The sequence below is a fragment of the Abramis brama genome (genome assembly GCF_963993115.1).
Source record: "Abramis brama genome assembly, chromosome: 13".
NCBI lineage: Eukaryota > Metazoa > Chordata > Actinopteri > Cypriniformes > Leuciscidae > Abramis > Abramis brama.
The window spans coordinates 32,416,828-32,431,813 of record NC_139975.1 but is presented as its reverse complement, the minus strand read 5'-3'; the positions used below and the strand labels follow the sequence as shown (position 1 = coordinate 32,431,813).

The 14,986-nt window shown below is 39.4% G+C and overlaps 1 protein-coding gene across 2 annotated transcripts in view; it reads left to right on the top strand.

The window, feature by feature from the left end:
- gria3b (glutamate receptor, ionotropic, AMPA 3b) overlaps window positions 1–14,471 on the top strand; it is a 151,553-nt gene extending 137,082 nt beyond the window's left edge. Inside the window, exons 14-16 of one of the 2 annotated variants that reach the window (XM_084133744.1) lie at window positions 6,145–6,259; window positions 7,379–7,626; window positions 13,054–14,471. In XM_084133744.1, the coding sequence (XP_083989870.1) occupies window positions 6,145–6,259; window positions 7,379–7,624 (361 nt within the window). In that variant the 3' untranslated portion in view covers window positions 7,625–7,626; window positions 13,054–14,471. The remainder of the gene's footprint in view (window positions 1–6,144; window positions 6,260–7,378; window positions 7,627–13,053) is intronic. The other variant, XM_084133743.1, reaches the window with a different exon arrangement.
- The last annotated feature ends 515 nt before the right edge of the window (window positions 14,472–14,986 follow it).

The window sequence follows — 14,986 nt, the reverse complement described above, 5'->3', positions numbered from 1 at the left end:
GGAATCGTGGGAAACATCCGCCTAGCAGACAGTGAAGAGGGATCTCAGATTGCCTTCTCGCTTTGCTTCTGCTTGGCAGCTGTCCACGGACAGTAACCTGGTCTTGCTAGTTAGTCTTCTTAACTCGGGTAGAATAACAATGCTACTTATCACCAATTTGAGCCAGACGTTAAAGTGGAAGTGTGTAAAGTCCCTTTCCAAACCTAGTAGAATCAACCTACTAGGGGTGTAATAATATATATCGTGTCACAATATATCACAATACTAAAATACAACAATCTGTATTGTGAAGAGTTCACCCAAAAGGAGTTTTAGGCCCAATCCCAATTCTATTTTATACCCCTTCGCCTACCCCTAACCCTTCGCCTACCCCTTGCCCCTTGAAACAGAGTGGCAAGGCGTAGGGGTGAAAATATTCCCCTAAGAAATGGGACAACACTACTAAACCATTACATGTCATTATACGTCGTCGTTAGCGCCTACGTCACAGGAGATGCGCCAATGTTCATCACAAACTTCCAAGATGCCGTCGTCAGCTGTAGTCTTGCGTGAGTTACAGCTATTTTTTTTTGCATTTTTCTTCTGAAGTTCGCAGAAAACAACGGAGATGACGATATCTTCAACGCCTAATGCTGCGTTCACACCAGACGCGAATAGAGCGTCTGGTGCGAGTGATTTCAATGTTAAGACGCGTTTACGCGCGTCTGGAGGTCTTGCGGCGCGAATGAGGCGTTTAGCGCGCCGCGGTGGACGCGAATTCACCTCATTCGCGCGTCCACTTCGCTTCAAACTTTTGCTTTTTACACGCGTCATATTGTTAACGAACTTTAGCGATTTTTTTGCAATCGTTTCTTTGAAGAACATGACCGTAAATATGAACACAAGATTGAATGTGACATAAAGAAAATGATCATTGGTAGTCATGTTGCCTCTGTAGCCGGTGTATGCAGGTATTTCTCATACCTCTTCGTTTGAAGTGTGGTCCCGAAAAATCTTCGTTTCAAGGGCTATCTGGCCCTTCCCTCTATCCCTACCCCTCCAACCAAAAGAGGATCGAGACAACCCTACCCCTTCACGGGAACGCGCAAAACGGAGGGGTAGCGCCAAGGGGTAGGGGCAAGTGGTGAATTGGGATTGAGCCTTAGTGTCAGTGCTACATTAAATTACTATATATAATGTTGAATATAATGTATAATAATGCAAAGCGGGAATATTTGTGGTTCCTGATAATGCCAGATGTCTGATGTTACCAGTAAAAAGTGGCCAACATTATTTTAAATATATCTAGTCAGTGAAAGAGTTCAAGCATATTCATCTAAAATAATTCTGTATTTTCATCTTCAGAATCATGAATATTGTTATTCTGGCGTCTCTATTGTCCTGTGCTTTGGGTTTCAGCACCAAGTCCAAGAATATTCATTTACACACACAATGTAAAACCAAATTTAGCATTTTAATCAACAGTAAAAAAAAATTGTTAACCTTTTATCATGTGTCTTGGAGTATCGCAATAATATGGTATCGTGAGTTCAGTATCGTGATATGAGGGTATCATTACACCCCTAGTGTGTAGAGGAAAAATCATTGTAACATCCACTTCAGCTTTAATGTCTGACAGAAACTAAAAACCTGTAGGTTTAGTCTCATCAAGGCTGGTAAGAGAAAACACTGACACACACGATGTGATCCGAGTCTTGAGAGGCTATGAATAGCACATGTACAAGAGAATTCCCGTCTCCACACCAATCTGAACACAGGATCAGAAATCCACTCCTGCATCTGATCCTGGCTGTTTTCCCCGCTCCTCGAGGGCGATGTTAACCCACACAGCAGGGGACGTGTCTTATTTTCCTCTTGTGTGGAGGTGAAGATTAGCTGACGTGCTACTCTTAGACTTTCCAGTTCATTTCACATTGTACAGAAGGGCCATTTTCTATGGAACTGTTGTTGTTGTTTATTTTGAGAATAATAGTAAAAATGGGGACACACATGATGAGGGCTAACTGCTTGTTCACGTGTGTCCCGGACTTCTCCATGAAAGTGTAACGTTAAAAGCCTCATTTTCAGGACCTTCAATTTTGCAGGAGCACGGATGTAGTTTGTATAATAAATGCAATATAGAGCAGACATTTTCTCGACATGTAAAAAGGATTTATGTAACCACTAAAAGCATTTCAATTTAAGTGAAATTTCTTACAATCTACCAAAATAGTTCAGTGTACATTTGCATAACATTTATAATTGTAAATGCTAGCTTTTTCACCACTTAACAATATAAAAAAAATTTAGTGCTTGAATACGTTGTATAATCTCAGTTTTGAGGATGTTGGGAAGTTTTTCATTTGATTTAAAGTCAACATGAAATGGCATTCGCCGTACTGTATGTATGTGACGTTTCTGAGTGAAATTTTGTGATTGTTGATTGTTCAAATCAACTATGTAGGACTGTTGTTATTTGCTATTATATATATATACACACACACATATTACATTAACCAGAATTAAATACTGCACTGATAATAATTGCAAACTAAGATTTTAGAAAGGCTGGAATACTTAAAACAGAAAAAGGTAACCCAGGCTCATTGGGGAAAATGTGCAAAACTGCAAAAACATAACAATACATACAATTTTTCTTTATATTTTCTGACGTAATAAACGTGCTGGGAAGCTCACCTGGTACAGCATTGCACTAGAGATGTGGAGCACTCAGGTATGAGTCCCATGAAACACGAGTCACAATTAAAGCTAAAATGCTAAAATGTCATGGTCTCTTCAGCAAATGTGTTTTTATCTCACATTTGCTTTTGTTTACACTATTGGTTATGTTTAGGGTCGGGTTTAATGTAGGTGGTACATTATTTTCTAGGGCTGTGAAACGATTAAACGCATCCAAAATAAAAGTTTGTGTTTACATAATATATGTGTGTGTACGGTGTATAATTATTTTGTGTGTGTGTGTATATATATATATATATATATATATATATATATACACACACACACACACATGCATGTATATATTTAAGAAAAATATTTATATATAAATATTTATATATAATATAAATTAGCTATAAATATATATACAGTATATGCATGTGTGTGTATTTATATATACAAAATTATTCACAGTACACACACATATATTACATAAACACAAACTTTTATTTTGAATGCGATTAACCGTTTCACAGGCCTATTTTTAGTGCTTTTAACTTTTAGCACCACTTACCAGTCATTTCATTTCTGAATCGCAGCATTACATATATATTATATTTATGCATTTGGCAGACGCTTTTATCCAAAGCGACTTACATTGCATTTCAAGGTACACATTTACATTCCCTCTTGCTTTCCCTGGGAATCGAACCCATGACCTTGGCGTTGCAAGTGCCAACACTCTACTGTTTGAGCTACAATAAATATATAAAAACCAACAAAATAAACGTTGGCAGATTCACATTCATTCGTCTCAGATGAAACTGAACAGGATTTCAGCGCCACTCACTAGATATTTCACTTTGAAAGTGACGTGAAACACGCAAGAAGCAGCATAATATCATTTTGTGCTGCCACAGACATGTTTTCCCAATGAGCCTGGATTGGAAAAAGGCTCATGCCTTCATAGCAAGTGTGTATGGAAGCTTCTTTCCGCCACAGAATAAAAAACAAAAAAGGTAATTGCGAATTTTTATCTAACAATTCTGACTTTTTATCTCAGATTTGCGTGATATAAAGTCGCAATTGTGTGTTATAAAGTCAGAATTGCATGTTTATATCTCGCAATTCTGACTTTATAACATGCAATTGGGAGATATAAACTCACAATTGCAAAAAAAAGTCAGAATTGCGAGTTTATATCTGTATCTGATATCTTATATCTTCAATTCTGACTTTATAACACGCAATTGCGACTTTATATCTCGCTATTCTGAGAAATAAAGTCAGAATTGCATGATATAAAGTCGCAATTGCGAGAAAAACAAGTCGCAATTATCTTTTAAAATGTTTTATTCTATGTTGTTTCTGAGGCGTGCAAGTCTTCACATTTTGTTCAAAGATAACATACACAACCGCGCCCAATTAGACCAGAAATGTGTATTCAGCCAGAACATAATGATTTCATGTTGACTTAATTGTCATTTCCGGAAACTTTTTCATAGTTTTCTAATTCCTGAAAATGGGGCCTAAAGTCTTTTTTAGCAACAAAGGAGCAGGTTTTTCAGTGCAATCAAAAGCATTGTGCCCCTGCCTGTGGATGAAGGTGAAAGGTTATGTGAGCTTTCATAATCACCTTCTTTGTTCCAGCTCTCTGTTTTTGCAGTTTGCAGTGATTTGAAGCCCCCATTAGTCGGCACGCAGTGGATGGGCTAGCTCTAATGATCTAATGCAGTGAGTCTACAGTGGCGCGTCTGGACCCAGCTGTGGAAAAACACAACAAACAGAGAGAAAAACAGGAGAAAAATCCACATTAAGCCACCTGCAGCAAACAGACATCATGAGTCCCACAGCCCGTTCTCCTCTCGGCCCCTGCCATCCTCCTGGCGGCTGATAGGTTTCCCACTGCAGTCGCTCTGGATAATTACGTTGTTAATCAATGTCTCTCCCCAAGCTAAAAGAAATGTTAGGACCACAAAGCTAAATCAGCAGCAGGCATGAGAAATGTAAAGAACATTTAAGTGACTAATTATGTCTAGACGAGTGATGGCACGGCTTTCTATTATAGTTTTAAAAAAATTAGTAAACATAGTCTATTATAGTCTTAAAAGAAATCAATCATAGCAGGTTACATAACTTTATTTTAGAAAAATGTCGTTCTGTAGCGATAATATTTAGGCTAGCAATGCACTTAAAGTCAACATGAAATGACTACGGGTTTATTACGCAACCCGTAATAAATGTGATATTCAACAAGAAAATGATTTTATTTCAATCAACAAGAACTGATTGCATATTGTGGAAACGCGATATAGAAAATGTGTGTAGGATTTACTTTGAAACAATTTTCACTCAGAAATTGCTAGTAAATTTCACAAATAATAACAAAGACACTCTAAAACACACTCCAAAAGTCTTTATTTACAACATTACAGTATACCAAAATCAATTGTGCCGTATGGAAGCTTCTTTCCGCCATGAAAAAAAAGAAAAAGTAATTGCTACTTTTTTTCTCTCACAATCCTGACTTTATTTCTCGAAATTCCAAGTTTGTAACTCGCAATTCTTTTTTTTATGTCTTAGAGTTTTGAGATATAAACTCAGAATTGCAAGGGGAAAAAATAAATCAGAATTGTGAGATAAAAAGTCACAACTAACTTTTTTTATTTTTTATTCTGTGGACATAGTGCAGGACACAAGAGGTGGATTAGTTACAAGTTATTGCATTGTAATGAAGGCAAATTTTGATTTCATGTTGACTTTAGTCATCTGAAACACCTGTAGTGTAATGCTAACGGTGTATAACTACCCAAAAATGGCCGCCACGTAAATTTTTGATCAAAAGTAGATTGTTTATTTACAACAGTCCCAGCTTCATTAGCCGCTAACGCTAATGTCATTCACAGTCCCCGTAGCCACCGATTAGCAAAACGTAGCATTACTACAGCAGGCAGCGTTTAGGAGTTAATCTCGCGTCAAACTCCCGAACACAAGTTTTCCTTGGTAAATGATTTGACTGTTTGTGTGTACGGTCTTGTTTACTTTTTGTATGTGTGTCTTCTTGTTTGGTTTCTTTGTGCTCTCCGCCTATAATCCGTCCACAGAGTCCTAACTCTCCTCAGCCTGAGCAAAATACTACTGGTAGTTTTCGTTGGTCTGTCAGTCAGTCGAGGGTTCCAGTGGAGATCCACATTCTCAGATGATCAAATTAACCAAGAAGTTTCTCTGCTTTTATAGCGATCTCTTCAGAAACGTGCCCGCTCTTCTCTTAACAGTGTATGCCGATTACTCAAAGCGATACGGGTAGGTCCTGGCACACTAGATTAGCCCTGGTGAATGGAAGGTACTAGTCAGAATGCCTGCCACATGTGTGTTGATAATGGCCAGGAGCCCTGCTTTATCGCTTTGTAAAGTATGAAGTAGTTAAGACTTGAATAACATAAAATAACATAATATAATGTTATTTATGTTATTTCCCACGTGAAGAACTCCTGTAAACCTTGCAGTATTGAAACTCAGTGAACAAGGCATCTTAGCCAAGCTGAAAAACAAATGGTGGTACGATAAGGGTGAATGTGGAACCAAGGACTCGGGAAGTAAGGTCAGTCGCTGCAGGTCTTTTGTACTGATTCACAAAAAATTGCATTTTGACATATTGTTCATATGCAAAGAACAAGCCAATAGTCAATAGCTTGATTTAACTCATGTGTAAATGTAATAATCCATGGCCACAGATAAGAAAAAAAATAATAAATAAGGCATGTGGCTTACAGTTTTGCACTATTCCCCATGCATTATTATTTTAGATGATCAGATAAATTATGAAAAACATTTTTCTGTTTTTTGTTTTTAGTATTTTATCCAATGAATGCCTTCAAATAAAGCCGTAATGATAAATCTTGTAATGGGGAATTAGTTAAAAGTGCAAATTGATCAACAGATTAGATACATTTTTTGCATACCAATTGTCTTTCTTGCTTATTTTTCACTTGATATAAATGACACAATAACCATTATGCTGCAGTTATTACTCACCAAACTTCGAATTTAAAATTTGATGTATTAGTGTTGTTACTTATTTGTCAAAGGGCTATTCGATTAGTCGTTAACCACGAACGTCGTGACGAATTTCATTAAAGGAGCGAAGGTGGACTCGTCTTGTTTAGAAAGTGAAGAAGGAAGTGAATTTCCAGAAGAGTCGAAATGCAGCAGTAAAAACCATCTCTATAAACGGCAAATAGTGTAATACTAATGGACAAATTTTTAATGGACAAGTTTGGGGGGTAAACTGCAGCAGAATGGTTGGACTGATTCTTAAACTCAGTACTCTGGTGTAGAAAATATGTCAAAATATTAATTTGAAGGTTAAAGGATGGAAAGGCAGTTGTTTAAAGTAAGGTTATTAAGTCAGAGGTCTGACCTGTACGTAACTGACCAGCTTCCTCAGATACATGAAGAAGCCAATGAGAAGATCAGGTTAGAGAAAACATCTACATTCACCAGTTATGGTCCAGATTGACTTTAACTTACATTGAGCTAGAGCTTTAGATGAGCCGTATCATAGATGTAATTCTCCATTGGAATCTAGATTCCTCTTTTAGCAGTAGAGATGTGTTTGATATAGTCAGTAGTCCTGCTTGATAGATGAGCTGTAGAGTGTGTGTTTTGTCACATGACTTCCACTGTCAGATTTGCTAACTATGTGCCTCGCTTCTCTTAGGACAAGACAAGTGCACTGAGCCTGAGCAATGTTGCTGGTGTCTTCTATATTCTGGTTGGTGGACTAGGGCTGGCCATGATGGTGGCTTTGATAGAGTTCTGTTATAAGTCCCGTGCCGAAGCCAAACGGTTGAAACTTGAAAAGAACGCACAAAGCTATAAGCCGGCCCCGCCAGCCAACACGCAAAACTTTGCCACGTACCGAGAAGGATACAACGTGTACGGGACGGAGAGCGTGAAGATCTAACGGTAATGCTTCTACGCCGCCTGAGTGTGTGTGTGTAGGTGTGTGTGTGAGAGTGTGTATGTGTGTGAGAGTGAGTTTGTGTGTGTGTGTGTGTGAGTGAGTGTGTGTAGGTGTGTGAGTGCGTGTGTGCCAAAGCCGGAGATTGTGTTTGTCCTCGCAATGTCATTAATTCCAGATAATGGAATCAATTGGGAAGTGCAGCGTTCTCTGGCTGATTTTTTCTCTCCTAACACTGGCTTGTTTTCAAACGGTTGCATCAGTCAGACTGCGATGGAAACACATTCTGTTAATATTTGTACTCTGGCAGGAAATAGTGAAAGAAATCCATGTTCTACATGTGTATCGTTTGGCACAGACAAAAAAAAAAACAATTGGACAAACCAAACCAATACAGTAGAAGATTGGAGGAACAGACCCGCTATCATTATCATCTGAAATCCTTGACAATAATATCAAATCAGGACATATATTACAATTATTATTGTGGTAACACTTTAAAATAAGGTTCCTTAGTTAACATTAGTTAACTACCTTAGTTAACACGAACTAAGAATGAACAATACTTCTACAGCATTTATTAATCTTAGTTAATATTAATTTCAACATGTACTAGTATGTTATTTAAATCAAAGGTTGTATTTGTTAATATTAGTTAATGCACTATGAACTAACATGAAAAAACAATGAGCAGCTGTATTTTTATTAACTAACATTAACAAAAATTAATAAATACTGTAACAAATGTATTGCTCATTGTTAGTTCATGTTAGTTAATACATTATAGTCCAGGTGATATGTGACAGTTATGTTCACTTTTTCATAAAAGCATAAACCTTGGTACACATGTACAGTTTCCAGCCCTGGACATTTTCAGAGATGGATTACAATGATACCATATACAACATCATAAAATGTTCAGGTGAATAGTTAATGGTGAATTCAGTGACATTGTGAAAAAGATTACACTGAAATCGTAGTATCTGAGAATATCATCTGAAGCTGGGGCCACACTAAAGATTTTTAAAATCTTATAATATTTTCAAAATGTGAGAGACCACAAACATGACGATAAAAAAAATCATAGATTTATCTGTTTTGTTCCTCTATAGTGTGGAGTGCCGCGAATGTGACCAGGAAAGCACACCACACACTAACAGATTACATTCACACACAACAGAGTCCCGCCTGTGAACACGGGAAATCCCGCAAAATCTCTTGCATCCAAGGGCGTAGATTTGGTTTGAACATTGGGGGGGTTGAAGTTTGGGTATGCCTCCTGATGCCTCCTTTTCATGTGATCATGGTATAAATATTGGGGGGGTTGTAATACATAGATTTAAATATTGGGGGGTTATCTCCCCCCCAACCCCCCCACAAACTATGCCCCTGCTTGCATCAAACGTGACTTTAAAGTAAACAAACATGGCGGACAACTTGCATGAAGAAATGGTGCTTATAGTGTATGGATTGCTTTTTAAGCCAATCACCAAGCGTCGACCGACTTAGGTTTTCCGGTGTGTTCCGCACTGTTGGCTCTAGTCAACACAGTCGGCTTTCATCAGCGCTCGTTCTTTGGCGTGGGTTGGGTGTGTCCCTACCCTTACAGAAAAAAAGTTAGATGGAATCGTGGAGACGGTGTGAACATGAACTTTACATGTTACAGCATGAGCTGGAGGTGAGTCTTCCGTCAGCTCGCTTTCTGATTGGGTATTGTTTCGTTTCATGTCATAATCTCCAGAGTATGCGCGTTTGTCCTCGGGTTCCCCCAACACAACAGGATTTCTGATTCGATTCGAGATCGGGGCAGTTCCGACGTTCTTCCGAGCAGATTCGGTCACTCTTAACACACCTCACACCAGAGGAAAATCTGATAAGATAATTTGTAGAACCATCAAGATAATCGGGACTTTACCTGGCATTGTCGGAAGGGGAGGAATTGGTTCAAAATCACCCCAAATATCTTGTAGTGTGTACCAAGCATACCAAGTGATGAGTTTGAGAATGCCATGGTTCAGCAGTGTCTCTGAAAACAGACATCATGAACAGGCCAAAAGTGTCCAGCTGAAATTCAAGACATTTGAGTTGGTTGACGTGATTGAGGAAATGGGAAACCTCTTCGCAGAGGACAGCAATGACCTTCTGAAGCTGAACTCAAGAGAATTAGCAGACCAAGCTGTTGTGGACGCTGTTCGAGTTGCAGAGGATGGGCCAAGACAAGAGCAGTACAAACTCTTTGTTGCAGAGAGGATGCAGGGCACAAAACGCATCACTGCCCATTTGAAGAGGAACAAGCTCCCTCTTTTTAAAACAACTCCGATAAGAGGACAGTCCAAGACAAAACTCGCTGAAAAACGACTGTGCACTGTTTTCCAGACTCTATATTGCCTGTCAGACCCGTGATGGGAACCAAGAAAACTTCTTAAAAAACGGAAATCAGGCCTACCCTCCATCACTCTCACTTCAAACAAGGGAAACAAGGCTGATCTGCCTAGAACACAGTATAAGAAGTGCCCCAGACAGTGCCTCACGAAACAGTGCCCCAGACAGTGAGGTCTAAATATTATATGAGTCAGCAGTCATCAACATGCTGAAACCAGGCGTAGCTAAAACCTTCAGTGACTTTTCCAGCAAGATCTTCATACCTTATATTAAAGAGAAACTTGAAATGGTCAACAGAGTGGATGTTGTATGGGACTGCTCTGTAGTTACCAGCTTAAAGAGATACTTCACCTCTGGAAAGATGAATGTGTATTTAAAATGGGTCATTTATGTAGTAGAAATGTGAAATTATTTTTGAATTTGGAGCCTTCTAGACTGAGAAAAGCCAGAAAATGTATTTTTGGCTCATGTGGATGAAAGACAACAACTCCCAGAATGCTCTTGCTTCGCTTCCCTACGAGGCCACTCCCAAGCCACGCCTACCGGTAAGAGCGCGCAGTTAAACAACTAGGCTAGGCTACTAGTTGACTCGAAACTTAAAAGACGCTGTTTTATCGTGAGTCTCCGTGACGAGTCTGCCCGGGATTTCAAGATCGCCCAAAATGTCTGGGATTCGGCTTTTGCGTTCGACAGTCGCCATTCATCATGTTTACTGTGGCGAGCAGGACAAGGCTGAGGGGCACGGGAGAACGATGCGAGGCTGGTGGCGTGATTACTGTCTCGTATCTCTCACGGAGGAGCGGGAATTTTCTTAGCAATGTTAAAACGCACATCAACCGATCACTTGTTTAGCGTTCATGTAAACACTACATTCAGATTCACCAATCGGAATGAATTCATTTAGATTGAAACAAAAGGTGTGCGTGTAAACAATGAATGGCGACTGTAGAAAGCAAAAGCCGAATCCCGGACATTTTGGATGATCTCGACGGCCGGACATGTCCGTGAAAAAGAGGATGGTAACCCCTACTACTCAGCTTTCTCCTTCTACTCAGCTTTCTCCACAGAACAAGAGTCTGTTAGCTTAGCTTCCAAGAAAAGATGGCTGACACTATTTGTACATTCTGTGAGTGAGATCCCACCCCCTATGGGCGGGTTGAAAACATGCAGAACAGCCCCTACTACTGGCTGTAGTCTTTAGCCTCTGGCCAAAAAATCCTCAGATGACACAAAATTACAATTTTTGTGTCATTGGAGGATTTTTTCCAGACAAAAAATACAGAAATCTCTCGTCTCAGGGGGATATGAGGGAGGGAAGCACGGTAATTCGAAAATACTACAGGTTTTCTACTGATACAATGCTTAATGCTAAATGCTGAAGTATCCCTTTAAAGTCCCAGAAGCGGGGAAAGGGGACAAGAACAAGAGTGGATGGAAAAAGACAAGATAACAAACCAATGGGAAAGGCTTCCTGAGAGTTGATAAAAACAAAACAGCTCTTTTACTTTCTGGCCAGGAACCTTGGAAATGTCGACTACCAAACAAGTTGTTTACACATGCGGACCCAATCATCTCACCCACAAGAATCAGATCAGATTGCACACATGAAGGCACATACAAGGATGCTACTCCATGCGGTGGATGCTGCAAGAAAAGGATTTAAAAAGATCACCCTGGGGACTGTGGACCAACTGTTGTGGTTCTAGCCATTGCACATGTGTCAGAGCTGGACATTGAGGAGTTGTGGGTGGCATTTGGGACTGGCAAGAACTTCAGATACATGCCTGCCCATGAGATTGCCAAGTCTCTGGGTCCTGACAAATCCAAGGCCCTTCCTGTGATCCATGCCTTCACTGGCTGTGACACAGTCTCTGATTTTGCAACCAGGGGCAAGAAGACAGCATGGGACACCTGGAATGCAGATGAAATGGCAACATAGGCCTTCATGGCTCTGTCAAAGGCTCCAAAAAGCATTCCAGAGGAGGTCATTTCCATTGTGGAGCTCTTCACAATTCTCCTCTACGATCGCATCAGCGGTCAACTCAACATCGATCAAGCTCATCTTGAGTTGTTCACAAAGAAAGGAAGGAGGAATGGAGCAAATCTCCCCAACTAAGGATGCACTGGTGCAGTCAAGTCAAGTCAAGTCACCTTCATTTGTATAATGCTTTTTACAATTTATATTGATTTAAAGCAGCTTTACAGTGATAATAGGAAATTCATTCAACAAAGATTGTTTTGGTCATACAGCAGCTCTAGGAGAAAATCATTGTAATTTTTTTATTGATTCATTTCCGTTGTTAAAATCATCAGGTATTAACTTAGGGGCCGCTTACACAACACCGTTCTCAACTGAAAACAGAAAACCCTAAATGTGCACTCCAGCCGTTCATCCACACGACAGCGCCGCCCTGGTGGCCCGAGAACGCAAACCCCGAAATAGGTTTCAAAGTGCTAGCTCTTGAAAACGAGTTTTGAAAATGATACCATTCTCATCTCTGCGTAAACTTCAAAAACGGTATACACATGCGAACAACCTTGAATTCACCATTAACTATTGACCTGAACAGTTTCTGATGATGTATATGGTATCATTGTAATCATTGACCATCAAAACATAGGGGTAGACATCTTTTCTGTGTTATCATGTTTGATTCAGGAGATATGATACAAAATACATCATTTGGTTATGGCGGAAAGTAAAATGGCCGCCACGAGGCATTTTTGCGATGGCTCCATTTCTGAAAATGTTCAGGGCCCCAAACTGTACAAGAGTACCAAGTTTCATGCTTTTATGAAAAAATTAACAAATCACCTGGACTATTAACTAATGTTAACTAATGAACCTAATTGTAAAGTGTTACTGTTATTGTTTTCTTTTAAATTCAGCCTAACAGATATTAAAATAATGCATACATAATTTCACTACATCTGGGCTCTGGAAAACAAATCTTCCTTGTTTTTTGATATAAAATCAATTGAAAGTGAATGCAATGTCCTCATTAATATTGTGTGTGTGTGTGTATGTGTGTGTGTGTGTGTGTTTTCAGAGTCACAGCCTGGCAGCGTGGTGTGACGATTACGACAAACACCTTACAGAGACGGCTGGATCTACAGGAGGGGTCAATGCCTCTCTCGCCCACTCTCTCTCTCTCTCTCTCTCTCTCTCCATACACACCTCAGCTCCAGCCTCTCTCGCCCACGCAGACGCCACAGCCAATCAAAGACCTCGGTCGTGCCGAGCGCCGACACAATTGGGATAGATTTCTTCAGTGCCTTATGGAATATTCAGTCTCACACACTGATGCAAACTCATCGCAGGAACATTGCATCACTCCAATCAATGCCATCATCTTATCTGTGAAATTAAAAGCGAGAAATAAAGCCATCACTTGCGATCTTAGCACACTGATCGGACTCGAGACGTCTTCTCTGGACATTGTGCTCGAGCTTGTACTACTGTAAATTTGCTTTCACACTCATTCAATCGGTGTATTGATTTATCAGATTACGGATCGGGATCTTCATGAGTCGGTCGGATATGTTGCGGTATATCGTGTGCTTTTCTTTTGTCTGATGATCTATATTTCTCAGAAGTTCAGAAGCTATAAACCCTATTTGACCTTCAATAATGTGAGCGTCAAAAAACCAAAAAAAATCACGATCTCATTCATTCGCACACGCTTGACATGAACTTCCAAGATTTTTGTAGTTATTATCACGGCACACTGTACAAGAAACCCAAGCTATCAAACGGATCACATTAATGTAGATAAACCGCAATCCACAAAAAAGGACATGGCTTTTATGATGTAGTATTTGATTACCTCACGGTTCTCCGGATATAATTCGCACATGAAATCAAGCTTTTGAGATTTAGTTTTTATTTGATGAGCATTATTAGTGTTTGGTGAATTATTTAGAAAAACAAGACTAGGATTAATAACATTTACAATAGATTTATAAACGGAGCTAACGGGAAAGCTTAGCACATTTACATTTTGCTGTGACATTTTTTTTTTTTGTGTGTTGGAGAGAAGGAAAACAAACTGTGACTCCATGGATATCGCTGATCCTGGACAGATAGTTTTATAACGAAACGCTTTTAAAAAGACATCAACGTGGAAAACGAATCGAAAACCAACTGTACATTTCTAGTGAAGGATTCACAAAACGAGTGACTGGATTCCCAAATTTTCTATCTGCATGCGAAAACTTGTGATTGCCAAGTAAAGCCCTGCGACTTCCATTAGATTCTAGAGGGTCGGTAGAAAGTGGGTTTCAGCGTTGATATTTTGACCTGTTTCTTCCTGTAAAACTGCACTTCTTCAGCCCAGAGTACATGAGCGGGCGACAGGCTGATGTAAGACATGCATGCGTGGGCGTCCGTTCCCCAGCCCTGATAGTGAGGCCTTGTACAAAGAATTTTAATACATTTTGTAAATAAAGACCAAAAAAAAAAAAAAAACTGTATAGAAGAATGTGTGAGGGCTTTTTTTTCTCCGGTGGTTCTCAAATTATTATAAACGCAGGCTATTTTTTGCTGAGAAGGGTTTGGATTACCACACAACAACTCCTGGATTTTCATTTTTATTTGTGACAAACAAACAAATGGAGTCTCGTGCACAAATAAAAAAAATGCCGACTTAATCCTCCATGAGGGAATTTGATGGAATACGGGATCTTTTGGCTATTAAAGGTAGGGTAGGCAATTTCAGAGAGGCTAGCTATAGAGTCATGACGTATTTTTGTAGGCTAACCCATACGCTTCTTTGAAAAAAACAAAAACTTAATAGGATTTTCCATTGGCTTTTGGATTACTGTGGAAAATAAGATCTGTGACCAACAAAAGCGTATGATTCTTACGCATTTTATTCGTGATGATCTTCACAAATGAGCACAACTTTTATGAGTTTCAAAAAATAAATATAATCGCCAGAGGTAAAAAGCTAAACGCAAGCTATAAGTGAACTACACCATGGT